The following is a 21264-nucleotide window of genomic DNA, read 5'->3' on the forward strand; positions in this document are numbered from 1 at the left end:
GGAACCCCAAACACAGGGACCAACAAGTGTCTTACCATCTTCAGATGTTTGGTAATTTTCCTGATCAGTTCATCTTCTGCCATTAACTCCTTTGTTTTATTTGATGGAATGGGCAAAGCATACCTTACAATGGATTCCCCTGTTGGTGGAGATCCTAAGACCATTGGTTCAAGTTTATCACGTACAAATTTTGCACTACGTTTTTTCTTCGGTTTAGGTGACAATGGGTAAATTAATAGTCCTTTTTGGTAGGTGAATTCTGGAACATTTGCCCATTTCTTACTAGAGGCTAGCAGATGTTGCGCTGGCTTCATTTCGTTATTTTACTTCACTTCCAAATGATAGATGAAAAAATTGTATTCTTTCCTGAGGATAAAACATTAAGATTTCAGATTTAAAATTATGGCAGGATTATCAGTTGCCATGAAGATGGTGAGTCACAAAATCAGCTCTACAGAATTATAAAATGAAGAATAACATTCCTAACAACAATTACCAACAAAAATTTAAAAATAAGCAAACAAAAAAAAAAAAAAACTAAGAAATCTTTATAGATGGTTGAAGGCTGATTTAGGTATGGGCATTTAGGATGGGACTGAACAGAAAGAGACAGTAGCAGGAATGAAAGAATTTCTTTAGAAAAGTTTAAAATTTTGTTCTTATCTTTCCCCATTTTTTGAGGGAATAAATGCCCTTTATCATTATTTCTTTTTTTTAAATTTTTTAAAAATTTATTTATTTATTTATTTTCAGCATAACAGTATTCATTGCTTTTGCACCACACCCAGTGCTCCATGCAATCCGTGCCTCTCTAATACCCACCACCTGGTTCCCCCAACCTCCCACCCCTCACTGCTTCAAACCCCTCAGATTGTTTTTCAGAGTCCATAATCTCTAATGGTTCACCTCCCCTTCCAATTTCCCCCAACTCCCTTCTCCTAACTCTCCTTGTCCTCCATGCTATTTGTTATGCTCCACAAATAAGTGAAACCATATGATAATTGACTCTCTCTGCTTGACTTATTTCACTCAGCATAATCTCTTCCAGTCCCATCCATGTTGCTACAAAAATTGGGTATTCATTCTTTCTGATGGAGGCATCATACTCCATAGTATATATGGACCACATCTTCCTTATCCATTCGTCCATTGAAGGGCATCTTGGTTCTTTCCACAGTTTGGCAACCATGGCCATTGCTGCTATAAACATTGGGGTACAGATGGCCCTTCTTTTCACTACATCTCTATCTTTGGGGCAGATACCCAGTAGTGTAATTGCAGGGTCATAGGGAAGCTCTGTTTTTAATTTCTCAAGGAATCTCCACACTGTTCTCCAAAGTAGCTGCACCAACTTGCATTCCCACCAACAGTGTAAGAGGGTTCCCCTTTCTCCACATCCCCAACACATAGCCTACGCCCAGGGTATCCACAGAAAAATATCAAGATAGCACCAAAGTCAGCCTGAGAAAAAAGTACAGATTGGACAGGCCTTAGGTTTTCATTTTTCTACTCCTCTCTCCCTCCAAAGCTGATTAAAACTCATGACAATGCTTTCTCTGTTTAAAAAAAAAAAAAAAAACCTATATGCTTGACCATGGGAGTTGTCTCATAAAATTGACAAAATTAATATAGAATAGCATTTGTTCTCTATTGTCTGAAGCTCTCTATACTTAAATGTCTCATTGTTGTATGCTGAACTGTGTCCCTAAAAAATATTTTCAAGTTCTAATACCTAGCACCTGTGAATATGACCATATTTGAAAATATAGTCTTTGAAGATGTCACCCAGTTAAGACAAGGTCATACTAGATTACAATGAGCCCTACATCCAATGACTGGTGTCATTCTAAGAAAGCCACACAAGGGCATCTGCATGGTGCAGTTGGTCAAGCATCTGACTTTTGGTTTTGGCTCAGGTCCTGATCTCATGGTTATGAGATCGAGCCCCTTGTCAGGTTCTTCACTCAGCACTGAGTCTACAGGGAACTCTCTCCTTCTCCCTCTGACCCTCCCCCTGAAGTCAGGAGCTCGCTCTCTCTCTCTCTCTCACACACACACATAAATAAATAAATAAATCTTAAAAAAATAAAAAAGAAATCATGTAGAGACACCATAGATACACAGGGATAGAGGTCATGTAATGAAAGAGGCAGAGACTAGAGTAATGCAACTATAAGCTAGAATTTTAAAAAGTGCAAGCACCTTTGCTAGGAAGAAGTAAGGGAAATTCTTCCCTAGAACATTTAGAAGGAGCCTAGCACTGCAAACATCTTGATCTCAGACTCCTAGACTCCTCAACTGTGAGAATAAATTACAATTGTTTTAAGCCACTTACTTGGTGGTATTTTGTAATGGTAGGCCTGGGAAACAAATACACACGTATAATTTCCCTAAACTTGATGGGAGGGTCATAGACTGGGGCCTGGCTTTTTTTTTTTTTAATGACAATTTCATAATAGATTACCAGACAAGAGCAGCTGACACTCCCAAGAGCATATGAGCTCACAGGTGAAAATAACTTGGCACCTGAAAAATACGAGTTTTGCAAAAGAAAAACAACAAACTGGAGGGGGGAAAAATTCCAGGGCCACCTGAATGCTTTAGTCAGAAGAACATGTAACTCTTGCTCTCAGGGTTGTAAGTTCCAGCCCCACATTGTATGTAGAGATTACTTAAATACATATATACATACATACATACAAACTTATAGAGGAACCAAAGATACACAAACACATACACACAGAGAATATTAGCAATATAAAACAGGTACACAGGGTATTTTTTTTAAAGACCTGAGTAGAAATACTACAAATAAAAAATGTAAAAAACAACATAACTGGTCACAGAATAATAGGGTTGAAGAATAAATTAGGAAAATGGAAGATCCAATTGAGGTGTTCAGCCAGAAAGCAGCAGAAAAGGATAAAGAAATAGAAATGAAAAATAAAATAAGAGATATGTAGAATAATATAAATGCTAAAAATCACATAATGGAAGATCCAGTGAGAAAGAATATGTGGACAAGAAGAAATATTTGAAGAAATAATATAGATAAATTTCTCAGATTAAAGAGTAATGGAAACCAGATCAAAATTGTTCACAAAATACCAAAAAGTAAACAGATAACAAAACACAAACACAGAATGAAATTTAAGAACCTCAAAGAGAAAAATCTGAAAGATTTCAAAAAGAGCATATAACCAAAAAAGGAGGAAGAACTGAATTTTCACCAGCTTTTAGTTAACATCTTCCCTCAAAGAATTCTATATCTTGTCTAAATTGCAAACTCTCTGGATGCAGAGGTTAGCTGAAGAATAAAAATAATGCAAATATTAGCAGCATTTATCACAAATTCTTGAACATGAATAAAGTGAAATGCATATCACCACCAGTAAGCATTAAGTGTTAATATCACCCACTGAAGGCACCCAAAAATCCTCAATCTCCAGAGTACCTCAAGCAGTCTATGTAGATAGTGCTTATGAGAATATCCAAGATTAAGCACTGTCTATATAGATAGTCTTCTTGAGGTACTCTGGAGACTAAACTCTAGGAAACAAACTGGGGATTGCTGAAGGGGAAGTGGGTGGGGGGATGGGGTAACTGGGTGATGGGCATTAAGGAGGACACTCGATGCAATGAGCACTGAGTGTTGTATGTAACTGATGCAACTGATGAACCACAAATTCTACTCCTGAAACTATACGTTAAATAATTGAATTTAAATAAATAATATTTTTTAAAAGAGTTAATATCAGATTTTAAAGAATTGAAAAAATTAACAATCCTATGAAAAATGGGAAAATATAGGCCTGCATTTTTTGGCAACATAATAAACACCATTAAATTTTTAGACTAGTACCTACTCTAGAGTAGAGAGGGTCATCTAATAAATTTTAAGAGCCTGATATCATCCTGCTAGCACATTTCTATAAAATACAAATATTAACACCAAAAACCAGACTATTTAGGAAGTAAAATACAAAACCAAATAATAAATATTACAGAATACATTATGAATAAAATCAGTTTGAATAAGGTTTTTAAAAACTAAAATATTTTGGACACAATCCCTAAGGTAAACGATAGAAGGTATATAACAATTACTGATATAATTGTGGATTTCCAACCATATGTGAACATGTATTGGGATTTTAACCAATATATGACACATTTTTAAGAGCTCACCAAAATAATTAAATTAAAAAATATATTATATATATATGTGTGTATATATATAACAGGGATACAATGGCTCAAATACATATGAGAAAAGCTAAGCAAACAGAAAATCCTCAAAAACAAAAACTCTATAACATTTTGCACAACCTGTCAAGACATTTTTTTAATTTCACCATGAATGAAAGAACAAAAATATCTCCTAACAACACTGAAAATTTTTATTCCATTCACAAACTATACAACTGATTTATTATTTTAGAAACACTGCAGTTAATTAAAAACATGGTTGCCAAACATAATTCATAGTCAAATAAGTATCGGGAAACATTATTTGATGCCATATCACTAAAACTTCATTTTGAAGAACACAATGCTCTTTTGGAAACCATTGATAATAATAATAAACATATATATTATAGAACATAAGCCAAAGTCCCCTGTTGGAAAATATTCCCTCTTATATTTTTCCCATATTAATTGTTGCATAATGTTTTAAGTAAAGTTAATGTAGTGATATAGAAACCAAACTTAAAATCAGGAAACTTTTTGAAAAGCAACAGAAGAATTTGAATGAGGGGACTGGAGTCAAGATGGCAGAGAAGTAGCAGGCTGAGGCTACATCAGGTAGCAGGAGATCAGCTAGATAGCTTATCTAAACATTGCAAACACCTACAAATCCAATGGGAGATCAAAGAGAAGAAGAACAGCAATTCTAGAAACAGAAAATCAACCACTTTCTCAAAGGTAGGACTGGCGGAGAAGTGAATGCAAAACAACGGGAAGATAGACTGTGGGGGGAAGGGCTGGCTCCTGGCAAGCAGCGGAGCAATGGAGCACAAAAATGGGACTTTTAAAATCTGTTCCGCTGAGGGACATCACTCCAGAGGCTAAACCGGGGTGAAGCCCACACGGGGTCAGCGTGGCCCCAGGTCCCGCAGGATCACAGAAGGATCGGGGGTGTCTGAGTGTCGCAGAGCTTGCAGGTATTAGAACGGGGAAGCTGGATACAGAGACAGAGCCGAGGAGTGAGCTCTCAGCTCGGGGTTACCTTGAACCGGTCACAGACTGAGTGAGCTCGGAGCGCGGCCGGAGGCCAGGGAGATGGGAGTTATTAGGCGCTATTCTCTGAGGGCACACTGAGGAGTGGGGCCCCGGGCTCTTGGCTCCCCTGGGCCGGAGACTGGGAGGCCGCCATTTTCATTCCCGTCCTGTGGAACTCTATGGAAAGCATTCAGGGAACAAAAGCGAACGCGAGCGGATTACTCAGCCTGGCCCTTGGTAAGGGCAGTGCAATTATGCCTGGGGCAAAGACACTTGAGAATCACTACAACAGGCCCCTCCCCCAGAAGATCAACAAGAAATCCAGCCAAGACCAAGTTCACCCACCAAGGAGTGCAGGTTCAATACCAAGGAGAACAGCGGAATTCCAGAGGAGGAGAAAGCAAAGCACAGAACGCATGGCTTTCTCCCCATGATTCATTAGTCTTGCAGTTAATTTAATTTGTTTTAATTTCTTTTTCTTTATTCTGCTAATTCTTTTTTAACTTTTACCCTTTTCTTTTGTAACGTTTTTTAACTAGTTTATCTTATATATATATATTTTTCTTTTTTATATTTTTTCTTTATTTGTTTTTTTTTTAATTGTTTCTTTTTTTTTTCTGAACCTCTTTTTATCCCCTTTCTCCGCTCCCCTCACGACTTGGGGTGTCTTCTGATTTGGTTAAAGCATATTTTCCTGGTGTCTTTGCCACCCTTTTAGTGTTTTACCTGCTCCTTCGTATACTCTTATCTGGACAAAATGACAAGGCGGAAAAATTCACCACAAAAAAAAGAACAAGAGGCAGTACCGAAGGCTAGCAACCTAATCAATACAGACATTGGTCATATGTCAGATCTAGAGTTCAGAATCACAATTCTCAGGGTTCTAGCCGGGCTTGAAAAAGGCATGGGAGATATTAGAGAAACCCTCTCAGGAGATATAAAAGCCCTTTCTGGAGAAATAAAAGAACTAAAATCTAACCAAGTTGAAATCAAAAAAGCTATTAATGAAGTGCAATCAAAAATGGAGGCTCTCACTGCTAGGATAAATGAGGCAAAAGAAAGAATTAGAGATATAAAAGACCAAATGACAGAGAATAAAGAAGCTGAGCAAAAGAGGGACAAACAGCTACTGGACCACAAGGGGAGAAGTTGAGAGATAAGTGACACCATAAGACGACACAACATTAGAATTGGGATTCCAGAAGAAGAAGAAAGAGAGAGGGGAGCAGAAGGTATATTGGAGAGAATTTCCCTAATATGACAAAGGGAACAAGCATCAAAATCCAGGAGATGCAGAGAACCTCCCTCAAAATCAACAAGAATAGGTCCACACCCCGTCACCTAATAGTAAAATTTACAAGTCCTAGTGACAAAAAGAAAATCCTGAAAGCAGCCCGGGAAAAGAAGCCTGTAACATACAATGGTAAAAGTATTAGATTGGCAGCAGACTTATCCACAGAGACCTGGCAGGCCAGAAAGAGCTGGCATGATATATTCAGAGCACTAAACAAGAAAAAAAATGCAGCCAAGAATACTATATCCAGCTAGGCTATCATTGAAAATAGAAGAGAGATTAAAAGCTTCCAGGACAAACAAAAACTGAAAGAATTTGCAAACACCAAACCAGCTCTACAGGAAATATTGAAAGGGGTCCTCTAAGCAAAGAGAGAGCCTAAAAGTAGTAGATCAGAATGGAACAGAGACCATATACAGCAACAGTCACCTTACAGGCAATACAATGGCGCTAAATTCATATCTCTCAATAGTTACCCTGAATGTTAATGGGTTAGTGCCCCAATCAAAAGACACAGGATATCAGAATGGATAAAAAAACAAAACCCATCTGTATGTTGCCTACAAGAATCTCATTTCAGACGTGAAGACACCTCCAGATTTAAAGTGAGGGGGTGGAAAAGAATTTACCATGCTAATGGACATCAGAAGAAAGCAGGGGTGGCAATCCTTATATCAGATCAATTAGATTTTAAGCAAAAGACTATAATAAGAGATGACGAAGGATACTATATCATACTCAAAGGATCTGTCCAACAAGAAGATCTAATAATATTAAATATCTATGCCCCTAATGTGGGAGCAGCCAATTATATAAACCAATTAATAACAAAATCAAAGAAACACATCAACAATAATACAATAATAGTAGAGGACTTTAACACTCCCCTCACTGAAATGGAAAGATCATCCAAGCAAAAGATCAACAAGGAAATAAAAGCCTTAAATGACACACTGGACCAGATGGACATCACAGATATATTCAGAACACTGCATCCCAAAGCAACAGAATACATATTCTTCTCTGGTGTACATGGAACATTCTCCAGAATAGATGACATCCTGGGTCCTAAATCAGGTATCAACTGGTATCAAAAGATTGGGATCGTTCCCTGCATATTTTCAGACCACAATGCTCTGAAGCTAGAACTCAGTCACAAGAAGAAGTTTGGAAAGAACCCAAATACATGGAGCCTCAACAGCATCCTTCTAAAGAATGAATGAGTCAACCAGGAAAGTAAAGAAGAAATGAAAAAATTCATGGAAACAAATGATAATGAAAACACAATGGTTCAAAATCTGGGGGACACAGCAAAGGCAGTCCTGAGAGGAAAATATATAGCATTACAAGCCTTTCTTAAGAAACAAGAAAGGTCTCAAGTACACAACCTAACCCTACACCTAAAGGAGCTGGAGAAAGAACAAGAAAGAAACCCTAAACCCAGCAGGATAAGAGAAATCATAAAGATCAGAGCAGAGATCAATGAAATAGAAACCAAAAAAACAATAAAACAAAACTAGGAGCTGGTTCTTTGTAAGAATTAATAAGATTGATAAACCCCTGGCCAGACTTATCAAAAAGAAAAAAGAATGGACCCAAATAAAATCATGAATGAAAGAGGAGAGATCACAACTAACACCAAAGAAATACAAACGATTATAAGAACAAACTATGAGCAACTCTACGCAACAAATTTGACAATCTGGAAGAAATGGATGCATTCCTAGAGACATATAAACTACCACAGCTGAACCAGGAAGAAATAGAAAGCCTGAACAGACACATAACCAGTAAGGAGATTGAAAAAGTCATCAAAAAATCTCCAAACAAAAGCCCAGGGCCAGACAGCTTCCCAGGGGAATTCTACCAAACATTTAAAGAAGAACTAATTCCTATTCTCCTAAAACTGTTCCAAAAAATAGAAATGTAAGGAAAACTTCCAAACTCATGAGGCCAGCATCACCTTGATCCCAAAACCAGACAAGGATCCCATCAAAAAGGAGAACTACAGACCAATATCCTTGATGAACACAGATGCGAAAATTCTCACAAAAATACTAGCCAATAAGATTCAACAGTACATTAAAAGGATTATTCACCACGACCAAGTTGGATTTATTCCAGGGCTGCAAGTATGGTTCAACATCCTCAAATCAATCAATGTGATACATTAATAAAAGAAAGAACAAGAACCATATGATACTCTCAATAGGTGCTGAAAAGGCATTTGACAAAGTACAGGATCCCTTCCTGATCAAAACTCTTCAAAGTGTAGGGATAAAGGGCACATACCTCAATATTATCAAAGCCATCTATGAAAAACCCACCGCAAATATCATTCTCAATGGAGAAAAACTGAAAGCTTTTCCGCTAAGGTCAGGAACACGGCAGGGATGTCCATTATCACCACTGCTATTCAACATAGTACTAGAAGTCCTAGCCTCAGCAATCAGACAACAAAAGGAAATTAAAGGCATCTAAATCGGCAAAGAAGAAGTCAAACTATCACTCTTCGCAGATGATATGATACTTTATGTGGAAAACCCAAAAGACTCCACTCCAAAACTGCTAGAACTTATACAGGAATTCAGTAAAGTGTCAGGATATAAAATCAATGCACAGAAATCAGTTGCATTTCTCTACACCAACAAGACAGAAGAAATAGAAATTAAGGAGTCAATCCCATTTACAATTGCACCCCAAACCATAAGATACCTAGGAACAAACCTAACCAAAGAGGCTAAGAATCTATACTCAGAAAACTATAAAGTACTCATGAAAGAAATTGAGGAAGACACAAAGAAATGGAAAAATATTCCATGCTCCTGGATTGGAAGAACAAATATTGTGAAAATGTCTATGCTACCTAAAAAAATCTACACATTTAATGCAATTCCTATCAAAATACCATCCATTTTTTTCAAAGAAATAAAACAAATAACCCTAAAATTTATATGGAACCAGAAAAGACCTTGAATAGCCAAAGGAATATTGAAAATGAAAGCCAAAGTTGGTGGCATCACAATTACAGACTTCAAGCTCTATTACAAAGCTGTCATCATCAAGACAGCATGGTACTGGCACAAAAACAGACACTTAGATCAATGGAACAGAATAGAGAGCCCGAACTCTCAACTATATGGTCAACTAATCTTAGACAAAGCAGGAAAGAATGTCCAATGGAAAAAGTACAGCCTCTTCAATAAATGGTGTTGGGAAAATTGGACAGCCACATGCAGAAAAATAAAATTGATCAATTTCCTTACACCACACACAAAAATAGACTCAAAATGGATGAAGGACCTCAATGTGAGAAAGGAATCCATCAAAATCCTTGAGGAGAACACAGGCAGCAACCTCTTCGACCTCAGCCACAGCAACATCTTCCTAGAAACATCGCCAAAGGCAAGGGAAGCAAGGACAAAAATGAACTATTAGGATTTCATCAAGATCAAAATCTTTTGGGGGCGCCTGGGTGGCTCAGTGGGTTAAGCCGCTGCCTTCGGCTCGGGTCATGATCTCAGGGTCCTGGGATCGAGTCCCACATCGGGCTCTCTGCTCAGCAGGGGCCTGCTTCCCTTCCTCTCTCTCTGTGATCTCTTCCCTTCCTCTCTCCTACTGTGATCTCTCTCTGTCAAATAAATAAATAAAATCTTTAAAAAAAAAAAAGATCAAAATCTTTTGCACAGCAAAGGAAACAGTTAACAAAACCAAAAGATAACTAACAGAATGGGAGAAGATATTTGCAAACGACATATTAGATAAAGGGCTAGTGTCCAAAATCTATGAAGAATTTAGCAAACTTAACACCCAAAGAACTAATAATCCAATCAAGAAATGGGCAGAAGACATGAACAGACATTTCTGCAAAGAAGACATCCAGATGGCCAACAGACACATGAAAAAGTGCTCCACATCACTCGGCATCAGGGAAATACAAATCAAAACCACAATGAGATACCACCTCACACCAGTCAGAATGGCTAAAATTAACAAGTCAGGAAACAACAGATGTTGGCGAAGATGCAGAGAAAGAAAAACTCTCCTACATTTCTGGTGGGAATGCAAGCTTATGCAGCCACTGTGGAAAACAATATGAAGGTTCCTCAAAAAGTTGAAAATAGAGCTACCCTATCACCCAGCATTTGCACTCCTGGGTATTTACCCTAAAGATACAAACGTAGTGATCGAAGGGGCACGTGCACCTGAATGTTTATAGCAGCAATGTCCACAATAGCCAAACTATGGAAAGAACCTAGATGTCCATCAACAGATGAATGGATAAAGAAGAAGTGGTACGTATACACAATGGAATACTATGCAGCCATCAAAAGAAATGAAATCTTGCCATTTGTGACAACGTGGATGGAACTAGAGGGTATCGTGCTTAGCGAAATAAGTCAATCAGAGAAAGACAACTATCATGATCTCCCTAATATGAGGAAGATGCAACATGGGGGGTTAAGGAGGTAGGAGAAGAATGAAAGAAACAAGATGAGATTGGGAGGGAGACAAACCATAAATGACCTTAATCTCACAAAACGAACTGAGGGTTCCTGGGGGGAGGGGGTTTGAGAGAGGGGGGTGGGATGGACATTGGGGAGGGTATGTGCTATGGTGAGTGCTGTGAAGTGTGTAAGCCTGGTGATTCACAAACCTGTACCCCTGGGGATAAAAATACATTAGATGTTTATAAAAAATAAATTTAAAAATATTTAAAAAGAATTTCAACAAAATTATATTGCTAAAGGCATTCCATCTAAAGTGTCAGGTCTGAGAAAGAAGGACCAGCAAACAAAACTTAAGAATGAGTGACCAATGAGCCAGAAGGTAAAATCAAGAGGGGATATACTGAAAATACTGTGAGAAAAACTTGAGTGACGCTCTGCGTCAAATGCTGGTCAGGTAAGAGGAGAACTAAGAACCAACAGATTTAGCAACATGGAGGTAGGTTTTTTGTGAACTGAAATACAGCAACAATTTCAAGAGTGATGGAGGCCAATGCCTGATTGATCTACGTTCTAGAAGAGAATTGTCAAGGAGGAAGTGGAGAAGTGCCCAGGTGGCTCAGTGGGTTAAGCCTCTGCCTTCGGTTGGGGTCATGATCCCAGTGTGCTGGGATCAAGCCCTTCATTGCGCTCTCTGCTCAGCGGGGAACCTGCTTCCTCCTCTCTCCGCCTGCCTCTGCCTACTTGTGATTTCTGTCAAATAAATAAATAAAATCTTTAAAAAAAAAAAAGAGGAAGTGGAGACTGAATATGAATGTAAGCACTTGAGAAATTGTGCTACAAAAGGGAGTGAAATAAGGGCAAGAGGAAGATTTTTTTTGATGAGAAAAGTAACGTGTTTGTATGCTGTCATAGGTTGAATTATGTCCTCTCCCCCAAAATACATTCAAGTCCTAACCTCAGAACCTGTGAATGTGACCTTTTTTTCCAAATAAGCCTCCAGACGCTAGAAAAGATACATGAACAAATTATCCCCCAGAGCCTCCAGTAGGAACCAATACTGCCAACACTTTTCAGCCTTCAGCCTCCAGAAGTCAGAGAATAAATTTCTGTTGTTTGCGGTACTTTTTTAGGCAACCCTCGGAAACTAATACATATGCCGATGGACATGACCCAATAGAAAGCAAAATGTGTTTACTGGTACAGAAGAAAACTGATGGGATGATACCCTGGAGTAAACTAGGGAAAATGGGTTTTCCCTACCTTGCTCTTAAGGTAGGCACAGGCTTACATCTGTCTGTGGTAACAGGAAGGCAGGGACGCCGGCCACGCCAAGAAACTAATGAAGAAAAAGACGGGACAGTCACCAGGTGCTACAAAACCACCTCATCAGTGGATCCATCAAGTTCACATGCGTATACAACTAAAGGTTTAATGGAGTAAACGCCTCTATTTAGAAGAAAATATTCAAGGATTTTGCGCAGTCTCTTCATTTAACCCTCCTAACCAGGCTAGGGGGTGTACGTTGTATCACCACATACTTGCCCACCGCAGAGACCAACGTCTTCCCGTCCTCCTTCAAGGACTCACTTCAAACCGTTTACGATGACATGGGGGTGGGGGGTACAGGATAGGAAAGTTCTGATTTCCCTTAGATTCCTCACCCACAGAGGCACAACTGCCGCTGAGAGGGAAAAGGTAACCCATCGAAAACTGTCACAATCCGACGGGGGAAGGGTCGCGCACGTCTCCGCTCCCCGCAGTCCGCGTACCTGCTCAGGCTGTGGGCAGCCAGGTTACTGGGTGGTCTTGCCTGGGCGAAGAGGGCTCTAAGGTGAAAGAGTTGGAAACTCTGAGCCTCCCAGACTTCCTGCAAGGCGGAAGCCTGCAAACCCTGCAGACTCCAGCCCCGCTGTTTTACAAACTAACATTTGGGCGGAGAGGCCGGGCGTCTGCGCCCTGGGGCTGCAGCAACGACCGGCGTCGAACGCAGACGCAAAGCCGCGCTGTGGGCAGTTGACGCAGCGTCTCCCTCGCCCCCCAGCCGCGCGCCCCCGCCGGGCGCCCCTTACCCCGCCGCGCGCCCCCTACCCCGCCGCGCGCGCCCCCGCCAGCGAGACCAGTGCAGCTAGCTCCAGGAGCCGGCGTTTGAGCTGAGTCTTTCCCGGAATTGAAAGCGAGGAATTTCAACAAATGTGGAAGGCTGAAAAGTAGACAGGTCCATCCAGACGGCTGTGTAACGCTGCACAAGTGAGATTCTTTTAGGCATCTGGCCTAAAGAAGTTAAAACACGTGCCTCTTCGGTGCTTTGAGACCTTGGGCTTCACCTGCAAAACCTGAGCCCCAGCCGCTTATCTGCCGCTATCGAAAAGTTATTTTCAGCCCAGTGTTTTGGAGAGTCCTTTTCCAGACTCGAAGTTCCCACGGAATTCTGCAGCAGCTTCGCGGTTTTAAAATTAAAACAGACTAAGAAGTTTGAATCATGCGACATAAGCTAGTCTCTTGCCATCAGATTCCCTGCACACACTGCTTTCATATGCAATTCTACAAGGTAGAGTTTTTTGATAGTTTGACTTAAAATAATTAATTTCGTCTTTTAATACCAACTTGATATAATTTAATTTTTTAATAATGGCTGGTTTGCTGTATGATTATTCAAATAACGAGTCCAGAACAAAAGCTGAAAGGAGAACTGCAAAAATGGAAGATGGCTCAAGATTGAGGCATAGAAGGATCCTGAACTCACCTCTTCCCCCAAACACATTTAGAGCTACATCTGGAAAATTTCCCTCTGCAAAGCCCTTTGAAAGCTAGCTAAACAAGAGAGAAAAGGGCCACACCGAGACAGGTAGAAGAGGAAGACACCAAGTCTTGAAAGAAACCCCACCCCAGGCCCAACAGACCCACAAAATTAGGAGAGATCTCATAATACAGCACTTGTCCCTGAGGAGAGAGGGGGGATTTGTGCCCCACACCAGGCACCCCAACTCTTGAGACCTGTAGTTGAGACACACACCCCTAAAATGTCTGGCCATGAAAACCGAAGATTACTTCCAGGAGAACCATTATAAATATAAACAGAAAATCCACTCTTAAAGGGCTTGTGCACAGATTTACTTGTCACCCCCTCAGTGCCCAAAGCAAAAGCAGCAGTTCAAAAGGCACCTACATCATAAGCAGGGGAGATTAATTTGCTAATCTTAAAAATATTTCAATTTATATTCAATTGATATTGTGGTCATTGCAAGGATCTGGGTCAATTTAAATTTTGACAAGAAGTGCAATTTCCCCTTGACTCCAGCATTTTCTAATTTTCAGAGTTATATAGAAGATATTTATTCATATACATGGGTCCAATATACTTATATGTAACATAAACTTTTTATATATTGAGATATACTTGTTTAAAAGACAGAAAACATTTGTGTTTCAGCACGCAATAATAAATGCTTGTTAAGTAAATGTTAACTTTTCTTCAAAAGTTCAAAAATATAAGAGATCCATGGAAAATTGTCTCCTAATAGATGAAAGAAGAGCTATCATGCCAACACTAGTCAAAAGAAAGCTTTAGGTTTTATATTAATTTTACATTAATTATAGAAAATCTAGATTTTTGAGTAAAGGCTATTACCAGGATAAAATGGGTTATTTCATAATGATAAATAAGCCATTGATTAAGAAGACATAACAATCCTAAACATCTGCAGACCTGACAAGAGAGGAACAAAATACATAAAACAAAAAACTGATAGAACTCCAAGGAGAAATAGATAAATGCACAATTAAAGTCAGAGATTTCATCATGCTGAGTAAGGAAAGGACGAAGGGATAGTCAGGGAGAAGTGGGGAGATCCCTGACTATGCTCAGAAACTATTCCTGGCAGGCAAAAACGCTAAGACAGAATGGACAAGAGATAAGGGAATAGACCAGGCCACCTGGTCCCAGATGTTAGGGAGTGTTTTTCTTTGGCAGCTACGTTGTAATCACAGAAAAACGACCAGATCTCATAGAAATAAATCATTAAGGATGATGATCCTTGCTCAAACCAGATGGCACAAGAATCTCAAGGTCACAAGCATACTGTTTTCAATAAACGATCTGTCCTAAAAAACCTTCAGTGGCAACCCATTTAGGACCTCTCTCACGCTAGAGAGCTTTCTCTTTCCTTGGCCTTCACTTAAACTTTCACTTCACCCTTTTGTGTCTGTGAGATTTCTTCTTTGACTCTGCAAAATCCAACATCCATTCCAGACTTTTTAAATCTGAAACTTGAAACAGAAACTTCCTTAACCTGATAAAATGCATCAGTGAAAAACCTACAGCTAACATCATACCTATTGGTAAAGATTGCTTGCTTCCTCCCTGTGATAAGGAACAAGATAAGTCTGTCTGCTCTCATTATTTCTTTTCAATAATGTACTTAGTGGAAGTCCTAACCAGTGCAAAAGTGAAGGAAAAGAAACAATTCAAACTGGAAAGGAAGAAAAATAAAATTTTTAATAAAGAAAATGATCTATGTAGAAAATCTGATGAAATCTTCAAAAATTAATAAGTTTAACATGGTTACAGGATATCAGATCAAAATACAAAAAATCAACTGTATGCTCTAGATGAACAATGAGGAAGTAAAATACCATAAATACCACTTAACATGGCATCAAAATTATATTTATGTATAATGCTGAAAAAATGTGCAAAAACCTCTACACTGATAACTCCAAAAAAATTGCTGAGAGAAAATAAATGTCGAAGTAAATGTAGCTATACCATGCTCATTAATTGGAAGATTTAATAATGTTAAGATGTCACCTCTCCCCTACTTAATATATAAGTTCAGAACAATCCGAATGAAAATACCAGCAGGGCTCTTTAAAGAAACTGGCAACCTGATGGAAATTAAAAGAACCTGCAATAACCAAAACAACTTTGAAAAAGGATAAAGTTGGAGGACCTCAAACAATATGCATAGTCCCAGAGGAGTTCCTGGTACCCCTAGGAATAAGATCTTGTTTACAACTGTTGAGCAACGCCCTCCCTCCCCCAAGTGGCATCTATAGCTCTCATAGTACACAGTTGACAGTGGCTTCAACATGGCCTTAGGGTTCTTTCTTCTCTTCAGATCTTTGGAAACCCTTGTTTTTTGGAAGGACTGCATAATGACAGTCCAATCTGTTCTGTTTGTTTATAATAACAGTTGGGTGGATTTTTCCATCCCATGAAACACCTGAATTACAGGTATGGGAATGTGTGTGAGAAAAACAACAAAAATTTTCGTAAAGTTTTGCACAGGAGGGGAAGAAGCTGGGGCCATTTGCTGTTATTCCCAATACCGAGAAGTAAGATTAAGAGAAGAGCAACCAAATTGTAGCCAAAGCCATCTGGCAGATGCTAATTCAGAAGTCAGTTAAATTCAGGGCACCTGAATGGTTGAGTCGGTTAAGGCTCCTCTTTCAGCTTAGGTCATGATCCCAGGGTTCTGGGAGCTCAATGGGGAACTTGTTTCTCCTTCTGCTTGTCTTCTCTCTCTCTCTCTCTCTCTGACAAATAAATAAAATCTTAGAAAAAAGAGTCTGTTAAATTCAAGGAGTTTGCAATAGTTTGGGAGAGGTGGGTAAGATGTTGTCCTTATGTGGAAGGGTCCAGGAGCTGTGCTAAAAGAAAAAGAATATTAATTATCTTCCCCTCCCAGTAACTCCAATTGTTTAAGGTATTCCATCCCTAGGGGCTTAGGTTTTCTTACTATCCTTCTATTGCCACAAAATTAATATGCCTCAATCCTGTAACTATAACTTCTAATTGTCCTCCAGTCTCACCCAATTTTTTTCATCTAGAAGAATCAGTTAGAAAAAAGAGATCCACAGGGGTTTTGTATAAAGACCCATTATGTCCCCTTCTTCCTACCCATGTAGGCCAGTATGTGGGAGAGTACAGACCCAAAGCAGGGCAGTAAGACCCAGAATACTACACAGTGAATCTTCCATGATTTCCCATGGGATTTTCTCTGTTTCAAGGAACTTTCAGTAAGAGGGCCAGAGTGCCCTCATGGTCAGAAAAAGACCTCTTGGGGCGCCTGGGTGGCTCAGTGGGTTAAGCCTCTGCCTTCGGCTCAGGTCATGATCCCAGGGGCCTGGGAACGAGTCCCGAATAGGGCTCTCTGCTCAGCAGGGAGCCTGCTTCTCCTCATCTCTCTCTCTGTCTGTCTCTCTGCCTATTTGTGATCTCTCTCTCTGTCAAATAAATAAATAAAATCTTTAAAAAAAAAGAAAAAGACCTCTTGTTTTTATGCCAGTACCATGCTGTCTTGGTGATCACAGCTTTGTAGTAAAGCTTGAAATCAGGTAACGTGATGCCACCCGTTTTATTTTTGTTTTTCAACATTTCCTTAGTGATTCGGGGTCTCTTCTGATTCCATACATATTTTTGGATTATTTGCTCTAGCTCTTTGAAAAATACTGGTGGAATTTTGATTGGAATGGCATTAAAAGTATAGATTGCTCTAGGCAGTATAGACATTTTAACAATGTTTATTCTTCCAATCCAAGAGCATGGAATGGTCTTCCATCTTTTTGTGTCTTCTTCAATATCTTTCACGAGTATTCTGTAGTTCCTCGAGTACAGATCCTATACCTCTTTGGCTAGGTTTATTCCCAGGTGTCTTATGGTTCTTGGTGCTATACTAAATGGAATCGATTCTCTAACTTCCCTTTCTGTATTTTCATTGTTAGTGTATAAGAAAGCCACTGATTTCTGCACATTGACTTTGTATCCTACCACATTGCTGAATTGCTGTATGAGTTCTAGTAGTTTGGGGGTGGAGTCTTTTGGGTTTTCCATATAAAGAATCATGTCATCTGTGAAGAGAGAGAGTTTGACTTCTTCATTGCCAATTTGGATACCTTTAATTTCTCTTTACTGTCTGATTGCTGTTGCTAGGACTTCTAATACTATGTTGGACAAGAGTGGTTAGAGTAGGCATCCTTGTCGTGTTCCTGATCTCAACAGGAAGGCTGCGAGCTTTTTCCCATTGAGGATGGTATTTGTTGTGGGTCTTTCATAGATAGATTTTATGAAGTTCAGGAATGTTCCCTCTATCCCTATACTTTGAAGTGTTTTAATCAGGAACAGATGCTGGATTTTGTCAAATGCTTTTTCTGCATCAATTGAGAGGACCATGTGGTTCTTCTCTCTTCTCTTATTAATTTGTTCTATCACATTGATTGATTTGCGAATGTTGCACCATCCTTGTAGCCCAGGGATGAATCCCACCTGATCATGGTGGATAATCTTTTTAATGTGCTTTTGGATCCTGTTGACTAGGATCTTGTGGAGAATCTTAGCATCCATATTCATCAGTGATATTGGTCTGAAATTCTCCTTTTTGGTAGGATCTTTGCCTGGTTTGGGGATCAGGGTAATGCTGGCTTCATAGAAAGAATCTGGAAATTCTCCTTCTGCTTCAATTTTTTGAAACAGCTTCAGAATAGGTGTTATTTCTTCTTTGAAAGTTTGGTAGAATTCCCCAGGGAATCCATCAGGTCCTGGGCTCTTGTTTTTTGGGAGGTTTTTGATCACTGCTTCAATCTCTTTACTAGATATCAGTCTATTTAGGTTGTCGATTTCTTCCAGGTTCAATTTTAGGAGTTTATAATTTTCTAGGAATGAATCCATTTCATCTAGGTTGCTAAGCTTATTGGCATATAACTGTTGATAATATCTTCTGATGATTGTTTCTACTTCCTTGGTGTCAGTCGTGATCTCTCTCTTTTCATTCATAATTTTATGAATTTGGGCTTTCTCTGTTTTCTTTTGGATTAGTGTGGCCAATGGTTTATCGATCTTATTGATTCTTTCAAAAAACCAGCTTCTAGTTTCATTGATACGTTCTACTGTATCTCTGGTTTCTACCTCATTGATCTCAGCTCTTATCTTGATGATTTCCCTTCTTATGTGTGGAGTTGGTTTGATTTGTTGTTGTTTCTCCACTTCTTTAAGGTGTAGAGAAAGCTGCTGTGTTCTGGATTTTTCCATTTTTTTGAGGGAGGCTTGGATGGCTATGTATTTCCCCCTTAGGACCGCCTTTGCTGTATCCCATAGGTTTTGGACCGAAGTGTCTTCATTCTCATTGATTTCCATGAATTATTTCAGTTCTTCTTTGATCTCCTGGTTGATCCAAGCATTCTTAAGCAAGGTGGTCTTTAACTTCCCGTTGTTTGAGTTCCTTCCCAACTATTCCTTGTGATTGAGCTCCAGTTTCAAAGCATTGTGATCTGAGAATATGTATGGACCCTGCAATTACACTACTGGGTATTTACCCCAAAGATACAGATGTAGTGAAAAGAAGGGCCATCTGTACCCCAATGTTTATAGCAGCAATGGCCACGGTCGCCAAACTGTGGAAAGAACCAAGATGCCCTTCAACGGACGAATGGATAAGGAAAATGAAAAACAATCTGAGGGTTTTGAAAGGGCGGGGGTGGGAGGTTGGGGGAGCCAGATGGTGGGTATTGGAGAGGGTACATATTGCATGGAGCACTGGGTGTGGTGCAAAAAACAATGAATACTGTTAGGCTGAAAGTAAATTTGAAAAAAGAAAAAAAAATAAAAAGACCTCTTGAATAACTAAGAGACTTTGTACTATCATCTTTGAAATCATCTGAGATTGACTTGATAGAATTCAGGAGCAGCTGAGCGATAAGAGGACCCAACTATGGTCATTCCTCTTCAACAAACCTTATGTGTCCCTCTGTCTCAGCTCCCAAGCTAACAAGCCAAAGTTCTAAAGATTTGCATGATTTCTCCCTATTGGGGTCACAAATCTCCCTCCTTTTGCCTTTGGTGTATATGTGTGTCTCTATAAGTGTTGTCTATAAAGAATGAGAACCTTCCTCTAACCTGGGATGGATCTTAGAACCAATTGTTTCAACAAGGTTGATATGAGGCTAACCATCAAATTGTCCCTCCAGCCCCCATCCCAAGGAGCAAGAACAACAAGTCATCTACCATTCAGGCCCCACCTTTGGCCCTACTTTCCAATACAGAGCCTATAACTATCTCCCTCCCAACCATCTCCTTCCTCAGCAATGAGGAACAAAGTGGAGGCTTATTTATTGCATGATGAAATGATTGAATAATTGAATGATATGGCTGCTACTAAATCACAAGGATGTCCCTCAGATTATATTAAATGAGGAAGCTCTTGTCTTTCCTATTCCAGAAAGCCAGGTCTTGTCAGTATTCCATCTGTTTCACTGGAACTGCCAAAAACTATGAAAGGTTTACAATTTTCCTTATTTGCCGGAAAACAAGTTAGCCTGCCACAATATCGTAGACACTGGCATAAAACTTGAGACTCCTGGGCTAGAGACAAAGGACCGCTTATTAATCACAGCAATGGCAGAACCAGAATAACATTTGTGTTGGCTCTCCAAGTCCCAGTTCCTACAAGGCAAAGCAACACTGGCTAGGTGATGCTAGCACACTCAGTGAGTTGGGCTCCCTGAGAAAGACCTTAGTTAGGAAGCCCCAGTCTTCTCTAAAAACGCCACTAGCAAGTCTCCTCATCCATTTTCCAGTGAGAGACATCATCTTCATTATCATGAACAGCCAACAAATCTGCCCTCTGTCCCAGAGAAAGATGCTGTATTTTCCAAAGCTGTTTGCCATACAAATATCCTTGGAAAAGTATCCAGGACAAAATCTACCAGAAGATATGCAGAAACAATAGAGAATCATGGAGAACTACCTCCCAACCACTCCATAAATACATATTAACTCAAAATGGATCATAGGCCTATCTAAGTGTAAACCTAAATCTATAAAGTTTCTAGAACAAAGCATAGAAGTTACCAGGATTACTTTATAGCCAACAAGGCCAATAGTCCAAAGAGTGTGACTCACATAGAGGCAGCTCATATGGAAGATTTAAAGAGGCCCTCACTCTCAGGTCCGGAGCCGGGCACTTGCACAACCCAGAAAGTACCTTCTTAAATTTGTGATTATCTACTTGGGTTTGCCATAATATCCACACTGCATCTTTTTCCATTCTTGATAGTTACAAAATCAGAAAATATCAGATTGTATTACCCAAGGAGCAGTATAGCATACATCACAGCCTTGGACTACTGCAGAACACTTTCCTGCCCCAGGTCCAACTCAAATGGCACAGCCTTCCATGTCACATATACTGTGCAATGGATCAGTCCTTGGAAGAGTGGAATGTGTCCACCAGAAGTCCAAGAGATCCACCAGATATTGTACTTCCCTCTTCATAGTAGGGAATGCATTTTACTGGGAGCGAT

General features: G+C 39.5%; 1 protein-coding gene across 1 annotated transcript in view; it reads right to left on the reverse strand.

The window, feature by feature from the left end:
• CCDC7 (coiled-coil domain containing 7) overlaps positions 1–12989 on the reverse strand; it is a 467373-nt gene extending 454384 nt beyond the window's left edge. The window contains exons 1-3 of the mRNA XM_045069128.1: positions 12738–12989; positions 12229–12304; positions 36–366 (exon numbers count right to left, since the gene is read on the reverse strand). Of these exons, the coding sequence (XP_044925063.1) occupies positions 36–314 (279 nt within the window). The 5' untranslated portion in view covers positions 315–366; positions 12229–12304; positions 12738–12989. The remainder of the gene's footprint in view (positions 1–35; positions 367–12228; positions 12305–12737) is intronic.
• Positions 12990–21264: the final 8275 nt, after the last annotated feature.

Source organism: Mustela putorius, unplaced genomic scaffold, assembly GCF_011764305.1.
Source record: "Mustela putorius furo isolate JIRA1106 unplaced genomic scaffold, ASM1176430v1.1 tig00003913_pilon_pilon_pilon, whole genome shotgun sequence".
Taxonomy (NCBI): Eukaryota; Metazoa; Chordata; class Mammalia; order Carnivora; family Mustelidae; genus Mustela; species Mustela putorius.